The sequence below is a fragment of the Candoia aspera genome, chromosome 5 (genome assembly GCF_035149785.1).
Source record: "Candoia aspera isolate rCanAsp1 chromosome 5, rCanAsp1.hap2, whole genome shotgun sequence".
In the NCBI taxonomy this organism is placed as follows: Eukaryota; Metazoa; Chordata; class Lepidosauria; order Squamata; family Boidae; genus Candoia; species Candoia aspera.
Window position 1 is genome coordinate 97,590,465 of NC_086157.1, and position 27,385 is coordinate 97,617,849.

Here is a 27,385-nt window from a genome sequence, read left to right on the forward strand (position 1 = left end):
GGACATTGTGGAAATATGAGGTCTAAAATGCGTCATCTGGTTGGGGATGTCATGGATGAAACTGAGGAATTTAACAGCGACAGAAATGTCTCTTCTAAGAGTGAGATTGGGATTTCTGTTGAAATGGAAAAAAAGCTTTTTAGCAGAGGCACAATATTCAACTATCAAGATACTCTAGTAATGGATTTTCTGCAGAGACACTGGCTTGGACTAGATGAACTTTAAAGTCCCTTCCAGGACTTTATATTCTGAATATTCTGCCTCTGCTAAAAAGCCTTTTTTTCCAACCTAAGTATACCCAGTTCCTAAAACCTTTTCTCATAGGACTAGTGTCAAGGCTCCTCATTGTTTTGTGTTGCCCTCAAGGCCAGGATAGAAACAGTAAGTCAGGCTCTCTAGGTCTTGCTACATCTGGGTCGATATATTCCTTAATAGTGGACTACAGAACTGGACACAATATTCCTGGGATTGTTTAAACACTGAAGTTCCTATCAATTTGAGAGATCATATATATGATAAGGTAAAAGGGGTTAAAAGGGAAAAGGGAATCATGATAGTGATCTATGATATCTGAAGGGCAGGCTTATTCTTTGTTGTTCTAGAGCACACATTTAAAATCAAAGTGTAGGAATGAGATACAGTTAAAACCACAAACATCACAATTTAAAAGTAAGATCTGGATGGACTTGTTGAATGCTAAGTCAATTTGTTTAACCATGATTTATTAGATGAACCATAATTGGCTGGGTTTGCACAACACATTAAGTGAGAAGATACTAAATGATATTTTATTAAATGTAAATTATTTATTTATTTTACTGTTAGAATTTTTTATTTCTTTACCAAGTTCGTTTCTGAGCTGGGACCAAGCAGGCAGCTGCATGAAATTAAGTTCTTTATTTTTCACCCAAGAGCAAAAGCAATGACAGCAAGCTGTTAGGTGGCTGATTGTGCAGGACCCCCTCCTTACAGTACATTACATACATTCCTTCCATTCAACTCCTCCTTTAGAATACCACCCCTTACTCAGTTACCTATACTCTACTTTAGCATCATTCCATATTAGGAATTTCCTTCCTTCACTCCATCTTAACATGATTCCATACAAGGGGCTTCCTTCCATCCTTGCTAGGGCCCCTTGACCCTCTGAAGAAGCTGTCTTTGGAATGTATACCTTATCTTTCTATGGGCATAGCTATCTATCAAGGTCTGTTAGAAAGGAAGAGTAAGAAAGCCAACACAACTCTTCAAGGAAATAAAACATGGTTTCAGAGCCATAATAAAAGTGCAAATGTTTCTAATATATTAGTATTTATATTAATACTAAATATAGATTTGTAAGTTTGATATATCTCCTATCAATACAACAAAATTTGCTTCATTTTTTTTCCTTGCTTGACCCACTATTCCTTGCTTTACTATTTCATTTTAGATTTTTTAGATCTGAGATTTTTAAAATCCCATGATAGTGTTTTTTAATCATATACATCTATATTTTTTCCTTATTCTCTGGTATTTATTGTGCTTTTATGCTCTTAGGACTCATGCAATCTGCCCAGAGGACTTCTGTTATTGGGAAACTAAAAATATAATAAATAAATGCTTATCTAGCAAAAATGGTACCTAAAATAAAAGACTAAGCTATAATGTGGTTAACGTGGTTTTACTGTGAACCAAGAGAGTGTGGTCTGTAAATCATGGTCTATGGCTTAGTACTAGGTTTGATTTCCATCAAAACGTTGCAGCATGAACTGCTCCTGAGATTTCCTGTAATCTGGAAGCATCCAGTGAAGGTTAGACATGTTGGGGGGGACAGAGGTAATTTCCCCAAATTTATGTATGGGGGAGGTCCCATTAACACTAATGAATTGGCATATTTTTGTCAATTCTCCCTCCTCCTTTTCAAAATTCCCCATATTAGAAGTCTCTATATCTAATTAGAGAAATTGCCAAAGAAATTTATCTGAAGAAAGGTAAGTTGTTATACACTGGAAATGATGCATATCAGAAATTCAGTATTATGAGCTAGGAAATCATTGGCTGGACTCCATGTTTTAGAGACAGAATCAGGTACTCTCAGATATCTACAGAAACTTTAATCCTCTGCTTATTTTTGTCTATATTTTGAGGAATCCAGTAGTCAGGGCAGATAGATTGTTCAAGGATGCTCATAATAAGCTATTAAAATAATCTCTTTTACTGTGAAAAGGACAAAGCTTTGCTCTCTTTTGCATCCTATCTGCATATTTTAGCTTTACAAAATGTTTCTCTACACTTCATAGCTAAAGTTAGTTCACGTAGTGAATGAAATTGCTGTAACAATTGTGCCACTTACTTCCTTATCTGCTACATATCGCAAACATTTATTTAGATTATTATGTTTATATGGCTGTAATTTTAAAGTCTTGTGAAACAAGCAGTGCCCTGTGTGTAGGGCAAAAATACAAGACAATTTATACTCCTATCCACAATTCTAAATCTATTATATTGATTTAGGAGATTAGATTAACATAATCTCCTAAATCAATATAGATTATAGAACAAATATTATTTTAAATAGCAAGCTAGCCAAAGTGATATGAAAAATGAATGGTACTTTTTGATATGTTCCATTGCCTTATAAACCTGTCTAGGAAATGATGATCTGTAATAAACAAAAGGCAAAATGTTATTATTTTAAACTGAACAAGAGAATTACACCTGTGCTTAAAAGTCCATATTGATTTAAGAGAAGGCCAATACAAAGAAATCTGAGTACAAAGAAATCTGAGAACATTTCACCATATCAGTGACTCAAAAATAATATTCCATCGCAAAAGAGTATATACTGTATAGTGCAACTAGGACTGCAAACTTTTTTAAAACAACGAACTTCTTTGCTTGTATGTAGAAGACATACTCACTAGTTTCCTTTCCTAATTTTTTTAAAGGTAGCAGCATGCCCCCAACTGGTAGACCAGAGATGAGATCTGTGTATGCAGGTCCTATTTGTTTATGAGTTCACAGCAGGAGTATATATGTTAAAAATACATTTGCTAATCTTTAACTATGATTCAGAATATACTTGCATATCACTGTCCTCCAAGCCAAGCATAATTACCAGTTATGTTTTGTGCCATGTAATAGCTGACCAAATCCCACTGAGGTGAGCAGGGCGCTTTTTCCTTTTGCCTGCTGCAGAACGTTAGCCCATAATAAATAAATAAAAATACCCTGGTACTAACTTATTTATTGGATCTCCCAGTTTACAGTGCAATTAGCCTCTAGAAATGTTTCTGTGGACAAATTAGGAGTATACTTGTCTGCATGGATTCAATTTACATTATGCATGGTTACAATTTGTTTGATCACAACTTGGTGAACAAGCCACAATGAGGTGGGCTTATATGCCAAGGTGAACTGTGGTTTACAAACCATAGTAGTATGATTCACATAACATACTATGCTATGGTTTGCTTAATTGTAATTTATGGAGTAAACCACAGTTGGCTGGATTTATGCAACATGGTTATCCACAAACCACAGTTTACAAGAGACAATGGCTAGATTCACAAAGTAAGGCAAAAATCAAACCCATCACATTATGGATTAGTACACTGTATAAACCCAATTGATGTACAGTATGAACGAGATCACCAAGTGTATTTTGAAAAAAGCCTGGACACCATATGCTACATTTCTTGAAAGTTTTAATGGACTATTGATGGGAGGCTATTGTAAAGATAATAAGTCCCCTTAAAATGTATTGTCAGGGCCAAGTTATTTTGATGCCTAAACTTTCTAAACTCATTAAAATTCCCCCATGGGGGTTAAAAGAGAACTGTACAATAAATCAGATGGCAAACGGATGTCCTCCAGTTGTGCTGAATGACAGTTCCCACAATTGCTTGCTATTATTCTTGAAGAACAGTATTCCAGTGTGCACCAGAAGGCTATATGAAGATGAGACTAAGATTGCTTCCCCAAAGGAAGAACACTTAGTCCCCTGTTAAAGGCCCTCCTGGCCAGAGAAGCTAAGAAAGGAAACCACAGGCACAGCTTCCACCTCACCAACAATCCCCAAAGTCTTAAACAGCAACATTAGATAATAGTTCTTTAATAATCCAGATAATATTTCTAGATAGGTAGAGCTAATCACAGTATAGATCAAGATGGCCCATGTTAAGACTTCATCTGAATTTAGAGTGTTGCTGAAAATAACACTTACTGTTCTAATGAGAAAAACTGTAGCCAATAGGTCAGACATGGAGCTTTCTAAAGTTCTTTCATCTATTTAGGATTTTATGGTTATTCTCTTCTTTAGGTTTAATAGTTAATAGTATTGAATTTATAGTATATTTTGCATTTAAGCTAGTATCTCTTTATTCAAGACAATAGAATAAACTGCTCTAAACTGTAACATAATATTGTAAAACTCCATCAACATAACTCATAGCACACACAGTGGCCAATTACATATTTAAAAAATGTTTCTCAAAAAGCATACCTTTGATTATGTATTCTGAATGATGTAATTGGGCAACTTGGTCTTTTACCTTTTATAACAGAAATGAAGAGTTCTCTTAATTTGTGATAAGAGAAATACAAACTCAGGACCTAAAAAGTTATTACAGAAAAAAGGTATCAAGAAAGAATAAGACAAACATAGGAAGATTAGGAGGCAAGACAATACCACCCTTAAGGCAAAGGATTTTGCTCCTGAAGGACTGATTCAAACTTCTGTGACCAAGTACTGTATGACAAGATGGATGAGCAATCCACTTGAAAAAAAGACATGGGAGATTCTTCACTATGGCCTGTTATTCCAAAGTTTCTATCTGAAGAGCTCATTCCTCTAAAATAAGGGAGGAAAATTTGCTGTTTTCACTTTTCACATAAACAGGCATGCATTAAATAAAAAGGATACTGTTCTATTGCATTCCTAATTTTACTTATGCACAGAGTTAACATGTTAGGTTGGATCCAGTTAATTTTAAAGTCTACTCTTCTGGAGTTTAATATGCAGCTCTACTGATTTGTGAAAACCTGTAAGGCTTACTTAAAATTAGTGGAATTGAAGCTAAGCTTCAATTCGTCAAGACATCCAAGTCGTTTTTCTTTTAGTGTAAGGAGAAACAGATTTTTAATCATATAGGATAGTTGGGTTTACACATCATACTAAAACCATGACTTGTTGAACAAGTCATAAACTGGATTCATACAGCATGGTTTGTTGAGTAAGCCACTGTTTTGTTAATCATAGTTTAATTATACTTGAACCCAGTTCATTATTTCAATAAACCAGTCAAGCAAACATATGTTTTGTGAGCATGGCCATAATGCCCTAATTCACACTTTTTTAATCTGTTCGATTCTGTCCAATTCTTGGAGACCAGCTGAAAGTCCCTGCAGTTTTCTTGGTAAGGTTTTTTTGGAAGTGGTTTGCCATTGCCTCCTTCCTCGGACTGAGAGGGAGGGACTCTCAGCTTTTGTGGGTGCCCATGACAGGTCTAGAACTGGCATCTCCCGGTTTCTAGCCTGATATCTTCACCGCTACACCAAACTCTCAATTCACACATAATGCTGAACTAAAATGGCAAAGCACATTATGGATTATGACTGATTTATTACTATTACATCTCACCTTTTACTAACAGAAGTTCAAAGCAGGTACCAAGTGTTCCTTCCTGTTTCTTCCCCACAACATCCTGTGAGATTGGTTGGGCTGAGTGACTGGCCCAAAGTCATCCAGTTTCCCTGGGTGAGAAACCAGGTCTCCCCACTCCTATTCCAACCCTGTAATTACTGCTCCACGCTGGTTTTCTTACCAATGCAAAGATACTTGTTCCTGCTGCAGCGATTTGTTTTACGAATGGCCATTCAGCATAGGATACTTATCACTGCCTGCCCTTTCTACATTTCATTTTCCTCTGACCTCATTAATTAGAAACTCCACCAGATGATGGCTGTCTGCAACTCGGTGTAAGACTTCACGAATCGGAATATGTAGCGTGCAAAAGCGTAGGCCATCACAAGTAAGTCTCTGTTAAAAGGGAGTTCCGTGCATTTTTTTCTTTAAACTCGGACTAAAATCAACGGGACTGACGCCTGTATTGGCGAACCCAAAGTGAAGTTTCAAAGGTTGCGCGGGCATTGAATTCATCGCATCCCGCGTTTTTCAAAAATTCTAACAAAAGCCTGTTACCGTCGCAACCTACCACGTGACCCTGCATTTGATTCTGAAGCTGCCCATTACAGCCAACTGACCCCGCCGTTTCCTCTCGTCTCGCCCCCACCCCAACCTTCCAACTCCCGTTTCCAAGAGATACTTAAGGGACGCAGCTTCATCCCGCCGAAACACGCATGCTTCCGTCTCTATCCGCGCATGCTCCCTAGGAAGACGGAGGCGCCAACCACTCTGATAGGGAGAAAAATCTCAAAGGGCGCCGCCATATTGCGGATCTGTCAGCGGACGCGGCGCTGCAGCAGATCCAGCGAGGCCTGAGGGAAACTGTTCGTCGCCGCGGCCCTCGGAGCGTCCCCCGGCAATCTGTGCAATCGCTATTTCCCCTTCCGTTTTTATTCCCTCTCCGATCGGCTCAAACTCAGCTGTCGAAACCTTCGGAAACAGCACCCGACGAGATCTGGCCGCCCCCGGCGCCTTAGCCCGGCAGGTGAGGAGGAGAGTAGGCAGGGAGAGAAGTTACGTGCTTGTTTTTATTGTGGCGACCGCTAGGCCGCTCTTCGCCTTGTCCTACGTTCTCTCCCGCCGGTGTCCCTAAAGCCTCGCTCCTCGAGGTAGCTTCCTGCAACCTGGCGCCCTCCAGAAGTGGCGGACTATGGCTCTCCTTACGCCGGCCGGCTTGAGGGAGCTGCGGTCCCCGTTCCGTTGTGTGGCAGACGTTGAAGAAGCGGCGCCGGTTCCCACCGTGCAGGCTGCAGTGGGACGTGTAGAAAGCGGTGCTCACCGTCTCCGAGGATTTATGAAGGATGGAGAGCGTTGCCTTCTCTTTGCCCACCGTGATTTCTCCTCCTCTTTTTCTGACGGCTACGTAGGTTCCAGCCCTTGCTTCCACCGGATCCTCCTCCTCCTCCTCCCCACTTCCCCGCATTTTCCTTTCAGCCCCTCAGGTAGAAAAGGCAAGTGCGGTTAATGCGCTGACGATTTTGCATCACTTAACCATAAAAGTGAAGTAATAAGGTACAGAGATTTCTTCAAATCGTAGATTTTCCTTCGACAGAGGTGCTCGTGGATTTATTTTCTTGCGGATAGATGGGGGAGCATCTGAAGTTATTAGAAGTGTGCTAAACGTGCAGCCTTTAAGGCGTGTTTAGGTAGAAGTAAGCCCCCTGGGGCATAGCGGCATTTGCTCCTAAAAAAAGAGCTTCTAATCGTATATGTGTTTACTTGCAAGTAAGTATTCACTACTACATCTGGTAAAGACAGCAATTCTAGGTAACTCTATTAGGAAGCAAATTGTATTAAATACTCAAGGCGTGAGGCTGCAGGTTTTCTAACACTGAGGAAGTTTCCTTGCAAGAAAGATGTTGGGTTATATCTACATCAAGCAATTTTATCGAAGTGTTTTCCAAGGAGGATTTAGATACTGTTTAGATCCTCTCTCTTTGCATGCCAGTAGTAAAATCATAAGTGGTTAATGAAAAAGAAAAGGGGGTGAAGCTAAAAGATTTCCATCCTGTACCCTGACTACTTGTTGCAAATGGGGACAAATACATTAATGTATTTTTTAACAATGGTAGACAAATGTTTCAAATTTCAATTATTTTGAGCTTACAGTGTTCCCACTGCAAGCTTGAAATGCTTTGTTTTAAACCTGAAATAGCTGTTCCAACCTTACCAAAAGTATCCTGACACTTTTTGAACCATTCTGAAAAATGTTCCTTACCTGGAAGAACCATGTTTTGTGCTCAGTACACCTGTTTTGAATTCAGAAAAGGACCATTTGAACTTAGAACATTTCTGGAATAGTCAGAATAGCACACTTCAGTATATTTTAGGCAACCCATTTTGAGTTTGAAACACTTGTTTTGAGCTCAAAGCAAGTTATTTTGAGCTTGAAATGTTTCAGTTAAGATTTGTTGCACACCTGTGATCAACTCTGCCAAAGCTCTACCCAGTTTCCTATAATTTAGTATATTAGGAGGAGGGGAGAAGTCTAGAGAGTTTGCTAGCAACAGAGAAAGCAAGGATTTTGGAGGCAGAAATGTTTCTCTAGGCTCTAATTGACTTCCTTTGCCTTATTGTTTGGTTTTGCTGAATAGGGTTATTTAGATACAGCATAAAAAGGTAAAGAGTGTTTTACTCCATAGTAAAACATCAGGAGTACTAGAAGAATTGAACTAAAGGAGTTGGTTATCCTAATATTGGGGAGTATATAGTTTCTTTCAACAGGATCGACACAGATGTGTAAGCTTGTATAGTTTTGCAAAATTCAACATAAATTTACAGAATTTTAGTGCTTCATATAGTTGGGCAATGAGTGCCCACTTATGGGTTCATGTTAAAACCAAAACAGAATAGACTAATAAGAATGACCCTGTATGAACTGTTCCAAAATGAGACTGTCTGTTGTTGAAAACAAATATTTTATTGATGCCTGGTTTTAATATACTTAATTACATAGTAGAGAAAGCTTGAAAAATTCAGCTCTAATACCACTTATTCAGTCCCATTGATTTAAGTATAAGCAACTTTCATATAAAATATATAAATTACTCATATATATATATATATATATATATATATATATATATATAATATGTATATATATATATTTAAATATTCTAGAATTCCCTTGTCCTTTAAGAGCAAAACAGCACCTGTAGTGGAATATGCTATAGTCTGAATTAAACGACATGAGATATATTTTAAAATATATCTTTTTCCTTTTGTAAAATAGTGGTGGGGGGTGCTTTGGGATGTGAGGACTGGGTTTAAGCTGTCTCTCCTGTTGTGTTTTCATAAAATTCAGTACCACCTCCCATAGGTTTTATTTCTCTGAGGGAAAATGGGCAGAAGTGTAGATAGTGGCTTCAAAAGAGGTGATTTTTTTTTTTTTTTGGTGGACATTATCACAGGAGGGATTACCTTTTCCCATGGTTATTATTAAAACCAGCATTTAGATATGTTGAATGTATTCAGGGCACCTTCTACTTTGCTTCAAGAGTCAATTGATTTCAGTCAAATGCCTACTTTTGAATAATCACAAGGAGAGAATAAAAACAATACTCTTCATATTTAATTCTGGCACCCGATATTCAAGGCATAGTGTCCCTAAATATGGAGCATCTATTTAGCTCCATTAGCTGATAGACTGTATTTTTTTGAATCCATTTTTAAAGCTATCCTGTGACAATTAGTTTAATTATACAGTGTATGAAGAAGTGCTTCCTTTTAGAATATTTTGAAAATCTTATCTCACAGCTTTTGGGGATAAGATAGTTTTGTATTCTAATATTAATATGACTGAAGGATCTGTTCACCTTTTCCATTGTGTTGATAAACCTTGATAAACCCAGATTGCCTTCTCGGTCCCTGAACCTGAGTTTCTAGTATGGTGACTATAAATAACGGTGTCTCTGCAGATACAGTGCCTGCCAGCCTCCTTGCCTCTCTTGACTTTCTAATATATTTTTAAAAACTGTTTAAAAATAAATATATAAACTATGCTGCAAAGCAAAGTGTCATCTTCCAAGAATGCTTCTGAGATATCAGTAAGGGCTATAACTCAGTGTTTAGTTTGGAAGGCTATGCTCCTGTCCAGGAAAAAAAAAAAGGCAAGGCAAACTACAGCTTATAGGGAACAGCCTGAGTGGTAGAAGGCAACCTCACCACTTTATGTAAAGGCCTTGTAACTGACTATTTGCCGTTGCAACCTTTTTGTGGCAATCAACATGGTATGCTCTAGAAATGGATCTACTGGCTCAAAAAAAGTTGTGGATACCTGCCCTAAACTAAAACCCTTGAGCCTAATGATGTAGATTACAGTTTTTTTAAATTTACTAATACTGTGATACTCTTGAGACAAGGCAACTGTTTTTACACAATTATTTTCAAATATGGCTGCCATCGATTTGTTTTAAGGTATGAAATTAAGAATTTCTGTTTTTAATTGCCATTTTGCCCTGCTGATCTTTCCACTGATTTATCCACAAAGACAGCAATTCAGGCTGTGTGTGAACAACCTAATATGTCTGGGATGATTTATCCCAAAGTTAATAACTTACTTTCATTGAATTTCATTTGATATTGAATTGATTGTTCATCCAAATTTGAATATATCTTTCCGGTAATCCATCAGATTTTCAACCTGTTGAATTTTTTTCCATTAAACCCCTCCCGTCCTTCCAGATGCATTATAGATATTTGCTCCATAATTTTAACCAGTTTTAGTCTCCCAAGAAGGCCTATGTTCTTGCCCCATGCTTAGGGATGTTTGTTTAAAATCTTAATGAATCACTTTTTAAAAACCCAAGTCCTAGCTACAGATTCATACTTTTAAAGTACTGTAAAAACTGGATAAGACATGATTTGTTTTGCACAAGCTTTTTTTCTTTAAAAATGTGACATAATAAATGTAACTTTAGTAGCATTTTGTGGTGTCTGAGAGAAGTGACTTACTAATTTCTGTTTTATATGGTTTAAGATGATGTTGGAAAATCTGTGTGTCATTTGAACATCTAAAAGATTGATGTGGGTGTTTTGGGATTTGAAACTCTCAGTTGGCATTGAGGAATCTAAAACATTTTTCTAATTATGGCTTACAAGATACTAGTTTCAAGGAGAGTTGGGAATAAAAATTAATGATTAACATTGTCATATTGGAAAATAAAATGAATGCTGCTGTTTGATTACATGAAGATTCACATCTGGAGAATGACTTAGCATTTATTTAAAATATATTTAAAAGTATCTTAATATTCTTGGTAAACTTCATGTGGAAGATAAAAACACTATAAGGTACTAGGCTTGAAAGTGGTGATCAAATAATGCATTGATTACAGATTAAGAATGTTTTAGAGGATCTTTTGTTCCCATGGCTCATTAGAAGTTGGCTGGGGAACAGTAATCTGTTTGCGAATTCAGCTAAAAACCTGCAAGAAAATACTAAAATCCACATCACAGAGGTGGTGGGACAGAGAACCATCTTTGAATAAGATGCACAATTGAAAGATGGTTAAGAATTGCATTAACTAAATGGAAATGTAGTACAACCAAATGAAATTGTGGTAATTTAGGGAGGGCTAGTGTGGAATTCACAAATCCCCTATAAAGTAAGGGAGTATTATATTAGGAGAAAAAATTGTACATTCTAAAAGCATGACCCATGCACAGTTCTGCATCTTTCCATAATCCAGAAATTGATTTTTGCAGCATAATTACAACTTTAATGGCAAGCAGTAAAATTGCAGTTTTTGTTATAGTTGCTTAATTTTCTTAAAGCTATTTGATTTATGCCAGCAGGTACTGCAAATTGATTAGAGTACAAAGAAGGGGAAGTCAGAAATTAAATATTTACCTATATTATTTTTAGGGGTTGTTTATTATAAACAATACAGTGGAGATTTTGGCATTAAGCTCAAAATTGATACTTTTTCATATCATAAAAAAAACTTAATACACTCTACTTGGTATCTTTTAGTAATGTTATATTAAGCAATAATTGTATAACCTCAATAATTATCTGTTCATTCATAGATAATATGTCTTCTAAAACACTTTTGTTTTAAACAAAATAAAAGGATTATAACAAGACTAAACAAAACAAACACTGTTGATAAACCTTTTAAAAGAGGGGAATTAATATATATCTCTTATCTCTATCTGAATATGCTGCATTATTACTAAATAAAGTTTTAACTGTTAAAAAAGTTATTTGCTAGTTACCTTTCTAATGCTTAAATTGACACAATGTAAATGAATAAATACACCATATAAAACAGTTCAGCCAACTGTGACAGCAAGTGACATTGACAGAAGTAAAAATAAGTATGCTCCTTCTGTATTCAAAGCAGTGCTTTGCCTAAGTAGATTTATACTCTTAAGTTAATGTGATGAGGTGACAAATCTTAAGGTCACTTGTAAATTACTCTTTTATTGTAGAGATATGCTATCTTTTCTTCACTATTTAATTCTAATTCTGTGGGATTTCCTTACTACCTAGTAGGTTTGGAGGCTTGATGACAGTACAATAGGCTTCCTGATATTAGCAGAAATGAAAATACACAAAGGATGGTTTAAAAAAATGGATCTTGGCAAAAGTAATCTGGATCCATCCATTCATAAACAGTCCTTTAATGTATAGTGTAACTATGTAATGGTGGAGCAATGGACTTTCATTAACAGCATTCTTAGTTATACAGCAGATTTAATAAATATAATGTAGGCAAGACATAACATATAATTTGCAAGTACTTAATGGAATACGTTGCTAACTATTCTTAGTTCCATATGGTGGCTTGTTCAGATGATTTGTAATCTAGCTACAACAAGGGTAGAAAGAGGTGGCAGAAAAAGAAAGAAAAGTTATTTATTTAATCCATTTGGAATAAAAGTTAACAAGGTTCCTGAACTTGGATTTGACTTGCTATATGTGTTCTGAATAAATTCTATGCTGATTTATCCATGTTTAAAATATATTGGAATTCTTTGATGGCTGTTGTCTTTACTATTTATTTTGACCCCTCCAGATTCAGATGAATCTTAATGATATTTTTTTCACTAATCTTGCACTAGCAACTAACTATGGAACAAAAATATAGGGTCAAAATGCAATTGTAAGGTCCAGGCTTTTATCAGACTTATAGTATGAATAGTTCACAACTGAATAATAGAATGTAAACTATAAACATTTGTTTTGTTTTAGCAGAAAAAAAGACAAGAGTGAGTAAGAAAAAGAGAAGAAAGGGAAAATGCCGAAACCAGTAAGTAATCCATATGGAACCCTATTAGTTTCTGATAGACTTTTAATTCTTGTAGTTATCCCTAAGTTATCCCTTAGAATTGCTAAGGAGTAGAGTTTACAAAGTGAGGGGGTATTTACCCACTTGAGTATCTCTCCAATGTATCTATTGTTTCTTTGATCTCAAATAATAGTGGGAAAAGCAGCTAAATATAGTTTGTTTTTTTAAGTGGATGAAAGTGTTGTAAGATTAACTTTTGATTTGTTGGTCATTTTTATTATTATTTTTTAGTCTTTGTTTTTAATATTTGCAGAAATATTTTTTTAGTATTGCCTCATAGAAATTTCTGTTAAGAATAAATGCTTAGTCCATAATGACTAAGCAGAATAGAGTTTTCCCATGTGCTTAGTGCTGCTTCCTGTGTCCTCCCCCCCACAAAAACTATTTCTGGATATTTGTGGGATTTCTCCAAAAGTATTTAATACAGGTATTCCTTGGTTAACGACTGCCCTATTTAGTGATGGTTCAAACTTAGGATGGTGCTGAAAAAGTAGCTTTACAGCTATACCTTGAATTTATGATTGTCACAGCGTCCCTGTGGTCACATGATTGCCATTTGGATGCTTTGCAACCAGTGGACGTTTACAACTATTGCAGCGTCCTGCAGTCACATTATCACCATTTGCGAGCTTCACAGCCTGCTTCCAACAAGCAAAGTCAATGGAGAAGCTAGCAGTAAGTCGCAAATTGTGTTCATGTGATGTCACACTTAACAACTGTGGGTGATTCGCTTAATGACCGCAGTGGGGCTGACATTCTGGCACAGTCATGTGATGTTTCACTTAATGACCGTGTCGCTTAGTGATGGAGTTGCCTGTCCCAATTGTGATCGTTAAGTGAGGGCTACCTACACAGTGTTTCTTTATGTATGTGGAGGAAGAAGTAGTAGGCAAACAGAGTTGACAGTCTGCCCTTGCTCAGATAATGATTTAGGAGTGTGAAACTATTTGGTTTTTGAGCTGAATATGGTGAGATCCAGAGAAGTCTTCAGCAAGTATAAAAATAAGGATAGTTTGTTTGGAAACTGTTTTATGAAACATGTTGAGATTTTCCTGTGGGGTGGGAATAAAGTTTTCCTCAGACAAATTTCAGCTTTTTAAATATGTTTCAGAAGTTCAGTGAAAAACCAGAGTTCTACCTTTCCCATCCTTACGGTGATTTTTTTTCTCTGTTGCACTGATTTTGGTTTCCAATTTTTTTTTGTTACTGTATTCTTCAAAATATTAGGTCTAGTTTGAAGAAGCAATCACTATGACCTTGAATTACCCAATTTCTGTAGCTTCATTTTCTGTATATTTAAAAAACAGTTGAACAGTATTATTGTATGGATATATAAAGAAACATTTGTTTTCAATGTAGAAATAAAGTTGTCTTGCTGTCAGGGAAAGGACAGTCTTGTTTTGTTTATCCTATTTAAATACAAATACAAAAATAATGAACTAGAATATAGACTTCGTACTAAGTAACATACTCTTCCATAGAAAGGCATATATTTTGATGATAAAATCTAACATTGATGTATGGCTCTATAATGCAGAGTTCTGGTTTTTTTTTTTTTTAACTATGTGTTAGAGCAAGATTTTTAGTACTTTAAGGAGGCATTAGAATTTGTATCTTTCATGAGCATGATGGATATACAGTTGCGTATTTGTCTGCTTATGGGCCTGCATACAGCGTACGGTTTGCTGACTCAACTCAGAAAGTTGATTTTCATCTTCGGGTATCATTTATCATTATAGCATCATCATCGTGAGACATTAGGATATAATGCATTTTTAGTAGTTTGAATTAATTTTGCCCTGCACCAGTGCATTAATACATAGGCATTAAATATAGAAAAGTCAATAGATGATAGACTTCAGTCTTCTTCTTATGAAAAACTCATGACTGTTTTCTCATTTCTCCCTTGATCCACATTTGTAACTTCTTTGGAGACTAGTGGCAAAGTCTTGGATTCTGTAATAAATTAATTTAACAAACCTCATGGAAGGAAAACTTCCCATACCTTCTCCCTCAGCCCCCTAATCAGCTGTTCTCTACAGAAGTATCCTTGGGGGCATTTGGGAAAAATAATCCCTAAATTCTGAAATATGCACACCAACAAAATATCTTTGGATCCTGCCACCAATATCAGTAGACATGTGAAACCAGCAATTTGTGCAATTCTTGTAACTTTACCCTCTGTAATTGCTGTTAGCAGAAAAGGTTATTCTAGTTAAAGTTGTTATTCAGATAGATTGCCTTTCCTGTTAGCTGCCCCGAACAAAATTCAAGACAAAGTATTTAACAAGCACTGGTATTTTACTGGTGGCAGACAGATCAGATATGTACAAATGTATGTGTGCACCCTGCATCATTGGAGCAGGAAGGGTCATTTACAACAGGGGGAAGACCTTGGCACTTTTTGTACAATACAGATGATCCCTGTGAGGCATGATTCTTTGCCTTTGCCTTCTGTGCTTAGAAAGCAGGCTGTGATTCTCAGAACCTCAGAAATGTGATTCAGATTCTCAGAAACCTAAATATTGAAATGGGGCTGATTTAGATTGTGCCAATTTCTTCTGGATATAGTCTTTATATCTTCCCAAGAAGGTACCTTATCCTCCCAATTCCATTCTCATTATGTTTGTTTGTTTATTTTCTATCCTGCCTTTATTATTTTTATAAATAACTCAAGGCGGCGAACATACCTAATACTCCTTCCTCCTCCTATTTTCTCCACAAGAACAACCCTGTGAGGTGAGTTGGGCTGAGAGTGACTGGCCCAAGGTCACCCCAGCCAGCTTTCATGTCTAAGGTGGGACTAGAACTCACGGTCTCCTCGTTTCTAGTCCGTTGCCGTAACCACTAGAAATGTTCATGAAAACACATTTTAAAAAAGATATTTTTCTTTTGTTGTGCATATGCTTGCCTATTTTAGATATGGAACATCATTTTTCAGTGCATCCATAAAGCATAAACATCTTTCCCATGTCTTTTCTATTAAAGTTCAGAAAAGGCAGAACTGTTGATTTTCAGTTTGTCATCCTAAGAATTGTAAGTCTTAAGGCTTGGTGACTGAGCTTATATTTTCCTCCACCCTTTTTCCTTGTGTATGATGTCTGTTAGGTTATGTAACTTGGTAATTAGTATAATTGTCATGAGTAAGGATGGCGAGCAGGGGGCTCTCACCCAGACTGTCAAGCGCATGCGTAGCACTGAGGAACTGTTCAGCCATTCAAAGAGACACAGATCGGGACCGCCTTAACCTTTGGGGTTTATATGGCTGGGTTTTCCCACGCTTCCTCAGTTTGTTAGGATTCTTGTTAAGTACTACTAATAAATATTAGAGACCAAGTCCTCGCCTCAGTGTGTTTCCTGGTAATCAGGACAATAATGGTCTTTATACAAATCCCAAAGTTGCTATAGGTTGGGCAGCCTTATAAATCTAAATTATAAATCTAAATAAATGATGAGTTTATTCAACATTATTGTTTAAACGTTCTATTCATCCAATAACTTCTTACTTGCAAGTTCGGATCTAATCTCAATTTTGTCAGAACACCTCTGAACTGTAAGGCATACATATTTTGAAATTATGTTGGCATGGATATAAAAATTAACGTAGAGCATAGTGGTGACTGCATGATATCATATCCTTTCCATGGTCAGCATTTGGTCCTCCAAATGATGGGCAGCATATAGTTCTCCAAGTGATGTTGAACTCCGAATCCTGCCATTCTTAGCCAGCAGGCAATAGTTAGCTGAGTGGCAGTCCAACAATATCCAAAGAGGCCCATCCCTGATGTGTAAAAATGATTGCAGTTTTAATCTGTACAAATGTGATGGGTTCTATTCAGCTATATAGATTTTGGTTAGAACGAAGTTGTAGTTGAGGGATAACATTTAAAGAGCAAATGTTTGGAAGATCACAGACCAGAATTTTTTTTCGGCTACTAAAGCAAACATTGCCTAGCTTAGATTTTCTTACTTTAATTGGTTACAAATATTATAGTTTCTGCTGAGTTTTCAGATTTGCATCTTTTCCAACAGTTTGATTTCTACAAAAGATTAGTTGGCAAAATTCTGCTGTCAAAACTGTACACAGTGACATTAACTGATGCATTTTTTGTACTTGGAAGAATATTTTAAAAACAAAAGACTCAGGCCTTGGAAACAGGGTGATTTTGGAGCCCCATTTTGTTTTGGTTTTGGCCTGTTTTGATTTTCTTGTATTTTTTTCTTTCAGTTGGTTATATTTTTATATGTTGGATATAAAACTTTCCTTAAAATGAATTTGGTTTGATCAATGAAATAATCTTCCTAACTGTAATGGAATGTAGTCATTGCCCACAAGCTTTAGTTGCTGTGAATGGAAATATTAATATGTAAGAAAAGCTTCTTCTGATTTTTAATATTCTTTAGTTTTTTATTTAGTGACAGCAAATGTGTTGAGAAGCTGATCATATCAATAGAATTTGGGATTATATTAATGTTTAAAGTAACATATTAAAATGTTCTATTTAGATTATGTCTTTTTGTTCTCTGCAGATTAATGTAAGGGTTACCACTATGGATGCAGAACTAGAGTTTGCCATCCAACCAAGCACAACAGGGAAACAGCTTTTTGATCAGGTATAAATGCTGGGCTTATGCATGTCCTCCAATTTTACATTTTGGGTAAATGGTAGTACAGTATGGTTTTTGTAAAACATAATCTATTAACACATCTAGGATTGATAACCTGATTTGTAAAGAAACTACAGTATGTATGGTTTATTCTATAAAAAATATACAACTGATGAGATACTAACAACATTTTTAAGCTTCCCATTTCTTCTCATAGGTGAGAAAGATAGCACTGGTTTAATACTTTTGTCTACTTCTTCTTATGGTAATAAATTGTAGATTTTACTTCTGGATCAAGTTAACCTCAAGTTAATCTTTGTTTACGGTGCGGAGAAAGATTTTTATATTTTCAGAATACTAGAACTCAATGTCATTTGATGAAACTAAATAGTAAAAAAAATTGAGAGGCAAAATAAAGTTCTTTAGAAAAGGCCTAATTAGCACTGAAATTTATACTGCAAAATATGATGACAGAGATGGACACATTTGGTTTGTCAGTTTTACTTGTATTCATTCAATCTCATTCTCTTTTTCTGTTTTTTTAAAAAGGACAAAATCCACTGTAATTGCATAAAGCTTCCCATAGGAAGCTGTCCAAAGAATAACTCCATTCTGATTCATATTCTAGGAAGTATATCACTGGTGCTACTAGTCATAATGGATATGCCATCAACAGAAATGGAAGCAGCATGCCTAGAATACCAAAGGCTCTGAAATAATAGCAGAAGGAAGCTTCTATTCTTGTCTTGCTTATGGGCCTCTTGTAGATTTGTGATTTGTCACTTTGGGAAGCATGAAACTGACTTTTGATTTGATCCAGAAGAATTGTACTTATGTTGGGGAGGGGCATGGGGGAGATTAGCATCTCTCTGAATTAAATCAGCTTACCAGTGACCACATACACAAAATTAGCCTGGAGCACATTATATACTTAGCCTCCGTTTCTAGCTGCTAATAGTACACGCTTAGGTTCTGGTAACCCAATTAAACAGTTGTCTTATTTCATAACATTTTACCATATGAGAAGTTTTTCTTCTATAGCAAGTCTGGTGTGTATTTAAGCAAAATCTGGAATAATGTTATTTAAAGGAAAATGGCTTGCCACTTGTTCAATAACAACTGCATTGCTCTGTTACTACCCAGCCATCTTTATTTCAGTGGTCTCATCTCTTTAATTGTAGTTTAAAATATTTCAGAGTTCTCTCTTGATAGGCTGATACAGATTGCTGTTTTTCTTAAGGAAAGACATATTTATTTATTGCATTTGTATATCACCAAATCAACAAAGGACTTCTAGCAGTTAATAGCAGCAACAAAACATCTATGGCAAGATTACTCCTTGTTATTGATATGGTTTTCTTTTTAAGGTTGTAAAAACAGTTGGCCTACGAGAAGTCTGGTTTTTTGGATTACAGTATGTGGACAGCAAAGGGTACTCAACTTGGTTGAAGTTGAACAAAAAGGTAATTTTTAAATATATTTTAGTTCCAAATAATTTTTCACTTGTTCAGTGTAGTGAATGTATCAATGATAGAATAAATACATTCTGAAGATTGTGTTGCAAGTCAAGCCAATGTGGATACTAGATATGTGCCTAAAGAACGAAAAAAAAATGTAAACTGTAAAATATATTTCTAGAGTGTGCGTGAATCCATTTTAGTTGCTTATTTTCTATTTCCTATCAATGTAGTTTAATGGAAAATAAAATAAGTTCTTATCTGAAATGGTATGTTTCTCATAGGCTGTGACATAGTTCTGTGATAGCACATAATATGGAATGTCACTGAAAGCAGATCATAGAACAGGTGCATCCCACTTGTTACTTGTTAATTCTTTTTTAATTCTTTTATTTATTCTTTTAATTCTTTTATTTATTCTTTTATTCTTCTTTCCCCCACTCCCCACTATCCATGGGAGGATCAGGGTGCTTTTGATTAATACATTCTATATACCTGATAAATATAGGTAGAGGGAGAGCTAAAGTTTCAGTAAGTATGGATCTCCTGGCTTGGGTTGCTTAGAATTGTTGTGGCTCTCCTGTGTGTTTGAAGATAGAATAAAATATGAGGAACTCTTCTATTCATTTTTGTATAAGACAAGGATTCCAGCTGACTGAACTTGCCAGCTTTCATATTTCTTTGAGCCCTTTGAGGGGATGGGGCATTTAGAGACAGGCAAGAAAAGATTATGACACTTGCATCTCCTGCATCATAAATAATTCCTTCTAGTTGCAAAGTAAGCTGGTAAATGTTGATCAGATTGTGGCACAATGATGCCACTGAGAAACAAGAGGATTGTACTGGTGTGCTCCAGGAACTCCAAGATAAACAGAACTATAAAAAGTACGTAAGAGAAAAAAAAAAGTAAGGGCACACTACTCCCAACTTGGGAACATTAGTGTCTGGAGTAGAAAAACTATCAGGACAGAGAATTATATGAAGGGTGGAACATTGTTTAGAACATTGAACGGGAACACAATATGCCGTAACCTTTTTCTGCCAGTGCCACTTACTCTTCCTAGCGTGGTCTAAGTTAGACAATATTAACTATAAATATTTTCTGTTCCTCTATATTTTACTGAAAACTTTAGTAAGAATAGGTTTTTATCTTTTTTGCAGTTCTTGCTAAACTTCTCAGTGCTATATAAGAGATATAAATTAATGTACTTTTCATGAAGTTTGATGTACATAATGCTTATTAATTGTTGGGAGATTAATTCAAAATACAGTTTCCATTGGTAGACCTGGAAAAAAGTAGCTGTATCTCCAGTGTTCAGTGCAAGATTGTTTAAGTGAAATCAAAAGTATATCAAATCTCACCACACATAAATAGGCCTTCAGAGTTGAATTTCTGTAATGGATATTGGAGGATTCCACTACTTATTGAGATCTTGTAATATGTTTTTAAAAAGTAGATTCTGAAAGCTGTCATGCTTGCCTAATTATTTAGGTATCTGTGTGAATCACATTTCCTTCAGTGCTGTACTTTTTAGATTGAATTGCAAAATGTGACAACTGGTGGTAGATTACTTTTCCCAATATTTTAATGTTCTCTTCATCCTTCTGAAAATTTCATTTTAGGTAACACAGCAAGATGTAAGGAAAGAAAATCCATTTCAGTTCAAGTTTAGGGCAAAGTTTTTTCCTGAGGATGTTTCTGAAGAATTGATTCAAGAAATAACTCAGAGACTCTTTTTTCTGCAAGTCAAAGAAGCCATCTTGAATGATGAAATCTATTGTCCACCTGAAACTGCAGTTCTGCTGGCTTCTTATGCTGTTCAAGCAAAATATGGTGATCATAATAAGGAAATACATAAGCTAGGATATTTGGCCAACGACAGACTTCTTCCCCAGCGGTAAGAAATTTCTGGCCATGCCAAATTTTTATTGGATATAGAATACCTGTTTGATAACATGAACTAAGTAATATATACTGTGAACTAAGCAATACATAATGTGATCTGAATTTGTGATTAAACCGAAGTGTTATTAAATACATATCTTCTCAGTGTTTAAGTAAAATGGCACATACATGTATGTATAATGTATTGCTTGTAGATAATTAGCAAATGTGCACTCATATCTTTAAGTTTGTGTGAATGTACAATATTTAACAGTATAGATGAAAGGTAAGAGAGCCAATTTGGTCTAGTGGTTAAGGCACCAGGCTAGAAACCAGGATCCTGGGAGTTCTAGTCCTGCCTTAGGCATAAAGCCAGCTGAGTGACTTTGGGCCAGTCTCTCTCTCTCAGCCCAACTCACCTCACAGGGTGGTTGTTGTGGGGAAAATAGGAGGAGGAAGGAGTATTAGATACGTTAACCGCCTTGAGTTATTTATAAAAATAATAAAGGCGGGATAGAAAATAAATAAAACTTCTGATTTTAATTAACATTTTTTTAATTTATCAATTTAAGTGCTTTGGTGCAAATAATATCAAGCCAAAATGATTGAGGAGCAAACTTCTAAAACTATGTGTTTCCACAGCCAAGTGTTGTGCACACAGTTGTAAAACAGATTTAAAATATTACCCACTACTATCTGTTGTTTGGAATTTAAAATGATGCATGACATAAGATAAAGCAGAGTCAATTCAGTTAACCAGGAGGACTTCATTTTCTGAAATTTCTTTAATATGGCTGTGCCATTAAATTGCATTTCTAAAGTTGAATAAGATAGCACTGATAATTAGACATACATGTCAGTTTCTGGGTGATTGTGTTGCTGTCTCTCCCCCACCAAAAGAATTGCTTGATTCTGCTATTGGTTTAAAGTAAAGAATTTTAATTTGGATTGTAATAACCCATCCTGAATGCTGTGAATCCTGAACTTTCTAATATAGAAGGTTGGGATTTCTAGAAGTTTAACTTGGGGCAAACAACTTGATACCCTCCTGGTACACTGCATATATCTTCCACATCTCTTGTTATTGGATATACTGGAGAAGTCCAAACAACTGGAACAGTAGGGAGGCTGTTTCTTTGCTGTCTTTCCTATCATTTTGCAAACAGGTGAATTTCCTTGTGAGAGGGCTGCCTTATAAATCATTGAAATAAAAATAAATCTTACTTTGATAGTGTTTTGGAACAACATAAACTGACAAAAGAACAGTGGGAAGAAAGAATACAAAACTGGCATGAAGAACACAGAGGGATGTTGAGGTAATTTCCCTACCATCTTTGTAGACATTTTGGAAATTTACTTGTTTTTGTTTAATAGTTATTTTACTCCTACAAAATCCCTGTTACTTGTGACTGTATAAGTGAAACAAGTTATCCAGAGAGCAATTTTAATTTACTCCAGTACATAAGACTTAATTTTTAATAAGCATTCCTGATCATATTAAGTCAATATGTTCTTATATTTTTATTTTAATCTGGCAGTAATCAACCTTGACCACATCTTCTTTGGGACTGGCTCTCACTGAAATAAGTAGAAGTTACTTCCTACTAGAGATAGATGGGATTTGGTATATACTTTAGTATTTTTAATCCATTGAGAATAAAGGGGCATAGTTGAAACTAACGTTTGCAGGCTAGGCCTATGATTGCTATGCATTTTATCTGGTTTTAAATTATGTTATTTTCATTGCAGGGAAGATTCTATGTTGGAGTACCTCAAAATTGCACAAGATTTGGAAATGTATGGAGTCAACTATTTTGAAATTAAAAACAAAAAAGGAACTGAGTTGTGGCTTGGTGTTGACGCTTTGGGTTTGAATATTTATGAACATGATGACAAGTAAGTAGCATAATACTATTCTGTTGATCCTGTAGTACAGCTCAAGGATTACATTTTCAGTAACTTTCAAATATATATTTAAAATATGGCCTCTGAGGAGGATATCTAGTACAGAAGGCAGGATGGAGCAGAGGAACCTAGTAAGGATTAATCCTTTCCTTTTGATAGATGCAGATGAGTTTTGTCTCTTATCCTTCCATGCCTAGCCCTACATCTGTTCCTGTGTTCTTTTTTCCCCCATAAATAATGTTTGCTATTTTATTAAAGATTCTTTCTTTCTTCCCTAAAGGTTGACTCCGAAAATTGGTTTTCCTTGGAGTGAGATAAGAAATATATCATTTAATGACAAAAAGTTTGTGATAAAGCCCATTGATAAAAAGGCCCCTGTAAGTAAATATGCCTGAGGTATAATCAGTACCAATATACATCTATTGCTCTTTTCCTTCTGCCTCTTAGATCTACAAATAATGTCTTTTGTAACTTTCAAAACTTATTTTGCTGTATTCATGGATTTTCTCAATTATGGTTTGGCTTGCTTATGCTTCCAGTGTCGCTCTTTTTTGGCTATGTTGGAATTAATCCCATGTCTCCTGTTGTTCCCTGTTATTTCCTTCTGAATTAGAGTTTTTAATCACAAAGTAATGTGTTAAAATGATAAATACTCAAGTTATTGTGGGCTCGTGGAATAATAATAATACTGATTTATTAATCTTGTATGCCACTCAAGTCCCAACAATTATAATGGAGCTCCATTTGGTTTTACAATAAAAAAATAAGGTGTAGTCCAGTATTTTGTTATCAAGAGTGGCCTGCAATATGCTTTTCATTGGGCCGCCTTTGAAGACCGCTCAGAAACTTGCCAGAATGCATTGGCCCACATGCCTGTAGGCGAAAGCTGCTACAGTTGTATTACACCAGTGATGCAGAGGCTGCACTGGCTCTCAGGAGGCTTCCAGATGCAATTCAAAGTGTTGATTTTCGTCTATAAAGCCATACAGGACTTGACTCCTAAGTACCTCTAGGCTGCTCTCCCCCCCCCCCCCCGCACACACAGAGAACCAACTGTCCAGGATGCTCAATCCAGGTGAGGAGACTTAGTTTGCTCCACACCCACAAGGAACCTAAAATCAGAGCTTTTCTTCTGTGGTCCATATGTTGTGGAATAGCCTCCCCACAGAGATTTGGCAAACCTTGGCAAGTTTCAGGAAGGCCTTGAACACAAAACTCTTCTGCACACTATTCAAAGCCTTTTTTTTTTTTATGAGTGGCTGGCATCGTAACTTTTATCCCTGCTTTACTTTTCTTTTTGTATGTGTTGATTTTATATGGTGTTCTTGTAAACCACAATGAGTCAGTTGAAGCTCCAGTATATCTTTTAAGTGTGCTGGCTTCAGGCTATAATAAACATGATTGGTTTAGGCCCCAGTATATAAATTAACTCAATCAATATGGCCTTGGGAATATAAAAGTAACTTTGGACAATATTATATCTGAAACATCTGGTGCCCTCCAAATGTGATTGATGTCAACTCTGATAATTCCTAGTTAAAATTAAGATATTTATTATTTGTGTGAATCAAAATTAAGGCTTACTCTGGTTTTAATTTGTTTTTCTGCCTAAAAAGAGCAGGAATTCACATACTTGTACCTTAGCAGCTTACTGTTAACATTTGTAGAAAAAGTTCTGGGTGTTCTGGCAGTGGACAAACACTCAATTGTGTATGTGTGTGAGGGTGCATGCAATTTGTGGCTTACTTGCCTGTCTTAAACTAAAAAAACCCAACCACCTTATTTTTATCACAGCTCCTCTGTTGTGACCCTTCCTAACATTTTTTCTAAAATGAAATTAACTAGACACTCGTTAATATTTTAAAATGTAATTATGGTATATATCACTTCACATTTTATTCTCAAAAGTGAACTTACTTTTTCACTATTGAAAAGTGAAGCTTATTGTTTGAGTTTTAGCCCATGACCAGTATGTGTGTATGTGATTTATATTTTCTTTTTCTTTCTTGTTTATCATTTCCCAAGTGCCAGTTGAATTTTATCTGCCATTTTGTTTCATAATCATCCCAGTTCTTGATGAATCATTTTTCACTTATAATTACTAAGTTGATGTAAGTGTGGTTGTGTTTCTGAGTATGTTAACATGCTAATTCCAGACCACTGATTAATGTGTTCCAGAACAGCTTTGACTAGTCCTGAAGACTGCTTTGTTAGAGAATAATTAGTGAAAGACTGAAGATGCTGAAATCTGATTTAAGAGGAAATTAGAATATTTATATTTGTAAACAGTTGTTTCTACAACATAAGTGAAATTTTGGTAACTTAAATATTTTTCATTAGGATTTTGTGTTTTATGCACCCCGTCTGAGAATTAATAAGCGGATATTGGCACTGTGCATGGGAAACCATGAGCTATACATGAGAAGGAGAAAACCAGATACAATTGAAGTTCAACAAATGAAGGCCCAAGCTAGAGAAGAAAAACACCAAAAACAATTGGAGAGGTAGGATATTTGCAGTTACTTATGCAGGATGGAATTCTTTTAGCATATAGAACTAATTTCATGTCCTATCTTCAGGGGAATTCCTTGAGGAAAAATATCACATTAGGCTATATTTTTGAACAGGGAGACAGAATTGTCTGAAAACAATGGGAGACAATACTTATTAAGCAGTGCTTGTAAATATAGTACCTTAGATCTCTTATGCGTGGTATGTGCCATTTAAAGCAATGTTATCTGATTGGGTACAGTGGTAAGTGATTCGTGGTCCTCCAATCAGCAACATTTACAGTGCTACAGTTTTCTCCAATATAGAGAGAATTAAGGTTGTTCATGTTTCCTGTCTTTCTTTGGCTCTGGTCAGTGGTCCTAAAAGTATGCTTTACCAGCAGTGTGGCACAGTTCTAAGAAAATACAGTGAGAGCAGCCTGCCTGTTTTAATTGGATTCTACTGGAAGCCTGATACTTTTGGGAAAGACAAACTGCTTGTACTGACCTGATTACTGTATGTTCCCTTAGGTGACATCAGACCATTATGTACTAGGCAGGCTGAATCTTAATACATATTGATCTGATACTAAGGGGAGTTCCAGTAAGTGCCACTTTCATATTACCAAGTCTTAAATTGGTACCATAAATTGCCAGAGATTGAGCAATTGCAATGAAAAACTTCAGTTTTCCTATGGGAGATCAGTTTACTCATTGTTCTGTTACACAGAATCTAGTATTCTAGTCCATGTTGAAAATGTGAACCGTTTCTGGTGCAGCATGCTAGAATCATGTGTTAGTGGCACAGATGCATTAAATTGTTATTCAGTGGGATGAAGTAGAAACATTATCCGCTGACCTCATTATGCTGATTGTCAGCAAAAGTGTTTGGCGGTTATTCTGTTTCGTTTCTGTTCATAGCTGGCTGAAATGTTAGGGAGTTGGACCATGTTTTTTTAAAAAGAGCATTGGCCTGCTTGGTATCAACCAGGTGTTATGGGACTATAGCTCTCAGAAATCCTAGCCAGTATGGTTGAAGGCCATGCTTGCTCTCTATTCTGTGATATATCAGCCAAATATTGTACACCTGAAATGCAACAACATGAGTACTTGTAAAACCTAGCTTTTTACAGTAGGATTTTTCACCAGTAGATCACTTAGCATATTGTTGGATTAAATTTTGTGGGTTTGAATAAATTGATTTATCTGTGGGAATGAATACTGTTTGTGCATGTGCTTTATCTTTACATATATCTTTCTATTTAGGGCCCAACTAGAGAATGAGAAAAAGAAAAGGGAAATAGCCGAAAGAGAGAAGGAAAGAATAGAGTGTGAAAAAGAAGAATTGATGGAACGACTAAGACTGATTGAAGAACAGACAATGAAGGCCCAAAAAGGTGAAGACCATTTAACTTTTCTTTTACTTGATTTATTAATGACAGTACATTATGACTTGAAAAGCTCTTATAAGTCTTCCAAAAGCATTCATTACACAAAATAATATTTGAACAAAATATTAGCCAATATTTTAAAAAATATTTCTATTAGTTTTTACAATGCACCATTTTTTATCTATTTTAATGGCTTGCATTAAGGCACCAGAAAGCAGCAATTCCCCAAACTGGTGCGTGAGAATGGATAGTGTGCTGCAAGAAATAAACAGCATAATTACTGGCGCTTGGGAACTCAGAGTTCCCACCCACAGATGACAAATGCAAACCATGCTTTCTCACTCACTGACAAATTCTGGGTTTGTTCCACCCAGCTAGGGAATCAGTCTGAAGCTCATACTTTGCATAAATCAAACTGGTATGCTTGGAATAATCACTTAAGAGCTAAATGTCTAATAAAATATAGATGGGAAAAGTTCCATGTTCCTAAAATCTTGCTAAGGAATTTTGAAATATTTTTTCAACCGTAAGTAAGAGCTGAGGACTTTAAAATTAGATGAAGTTGCCCAAGAATTTAAAATGCTTCTGCAATTTATTGAAGGAATATTGAGTCAGATTGTTGTCCATTTAGCCCAGGATTGTCCACTTTTGCTTGGCTCTCCAGGATTTTGGGCAAATGACTTTCCC

General features: G+C 35.9%; 1 protein-coding gene across 2 annotated transcripts in view; it reads left to right on the top strand.

The window, feature by feature from the left end:
* Positions 1–6,402: 6,402 nt before the first annotated feature.
* Positions 6,403–27,385, top strand: part of RDX (radixin) — a 28,372-nt gene continuing 7,389 nt past the window's right edge. The window contains exons 1-10 of one of the 2 annotated variants that reach the window (XM_063305805.1): positions 6,403–6,653; positions 12,867–12,924; positions 17,494–17,577; positions 18,939–19,034; positions 20,652–20,926; positions 22,146–22,229; positions 22,663–22,809; positions 23,099–23,195; positions 25,159–25,322; positions 26,574–26,704. In XM_063305805.1, the coding sequence (XP_063161875.1) occupies positions 12,913–12,924; positions 17,494–17,577; positions 18,939–19,034; positions 20,652–20,926; positions 22,146–22,229; positions 22,663–22,809; positions 23,099–23,195; positions 25,159–25,322; positions 26,574–26,704 (1,090 nt within the window). In that variant the 5' untranslated portion in view covers positions 6,403–6,653; positions 12,867–12,912. The remainder of the gene's footprint in view (positions 6,654–12,866; positions 12,925–17,493; positions 17,578–18,938; positions 19,035–20,651; positions 20,927–22,145; positions 22,230–22,662; positions 22,810–23,098; positions 23,196–25,158; positions 25,323–26,573; positions 26,705–27,385) is intronic. The other variant, XM_063305806.1, reaches the window with a different exon arrangement.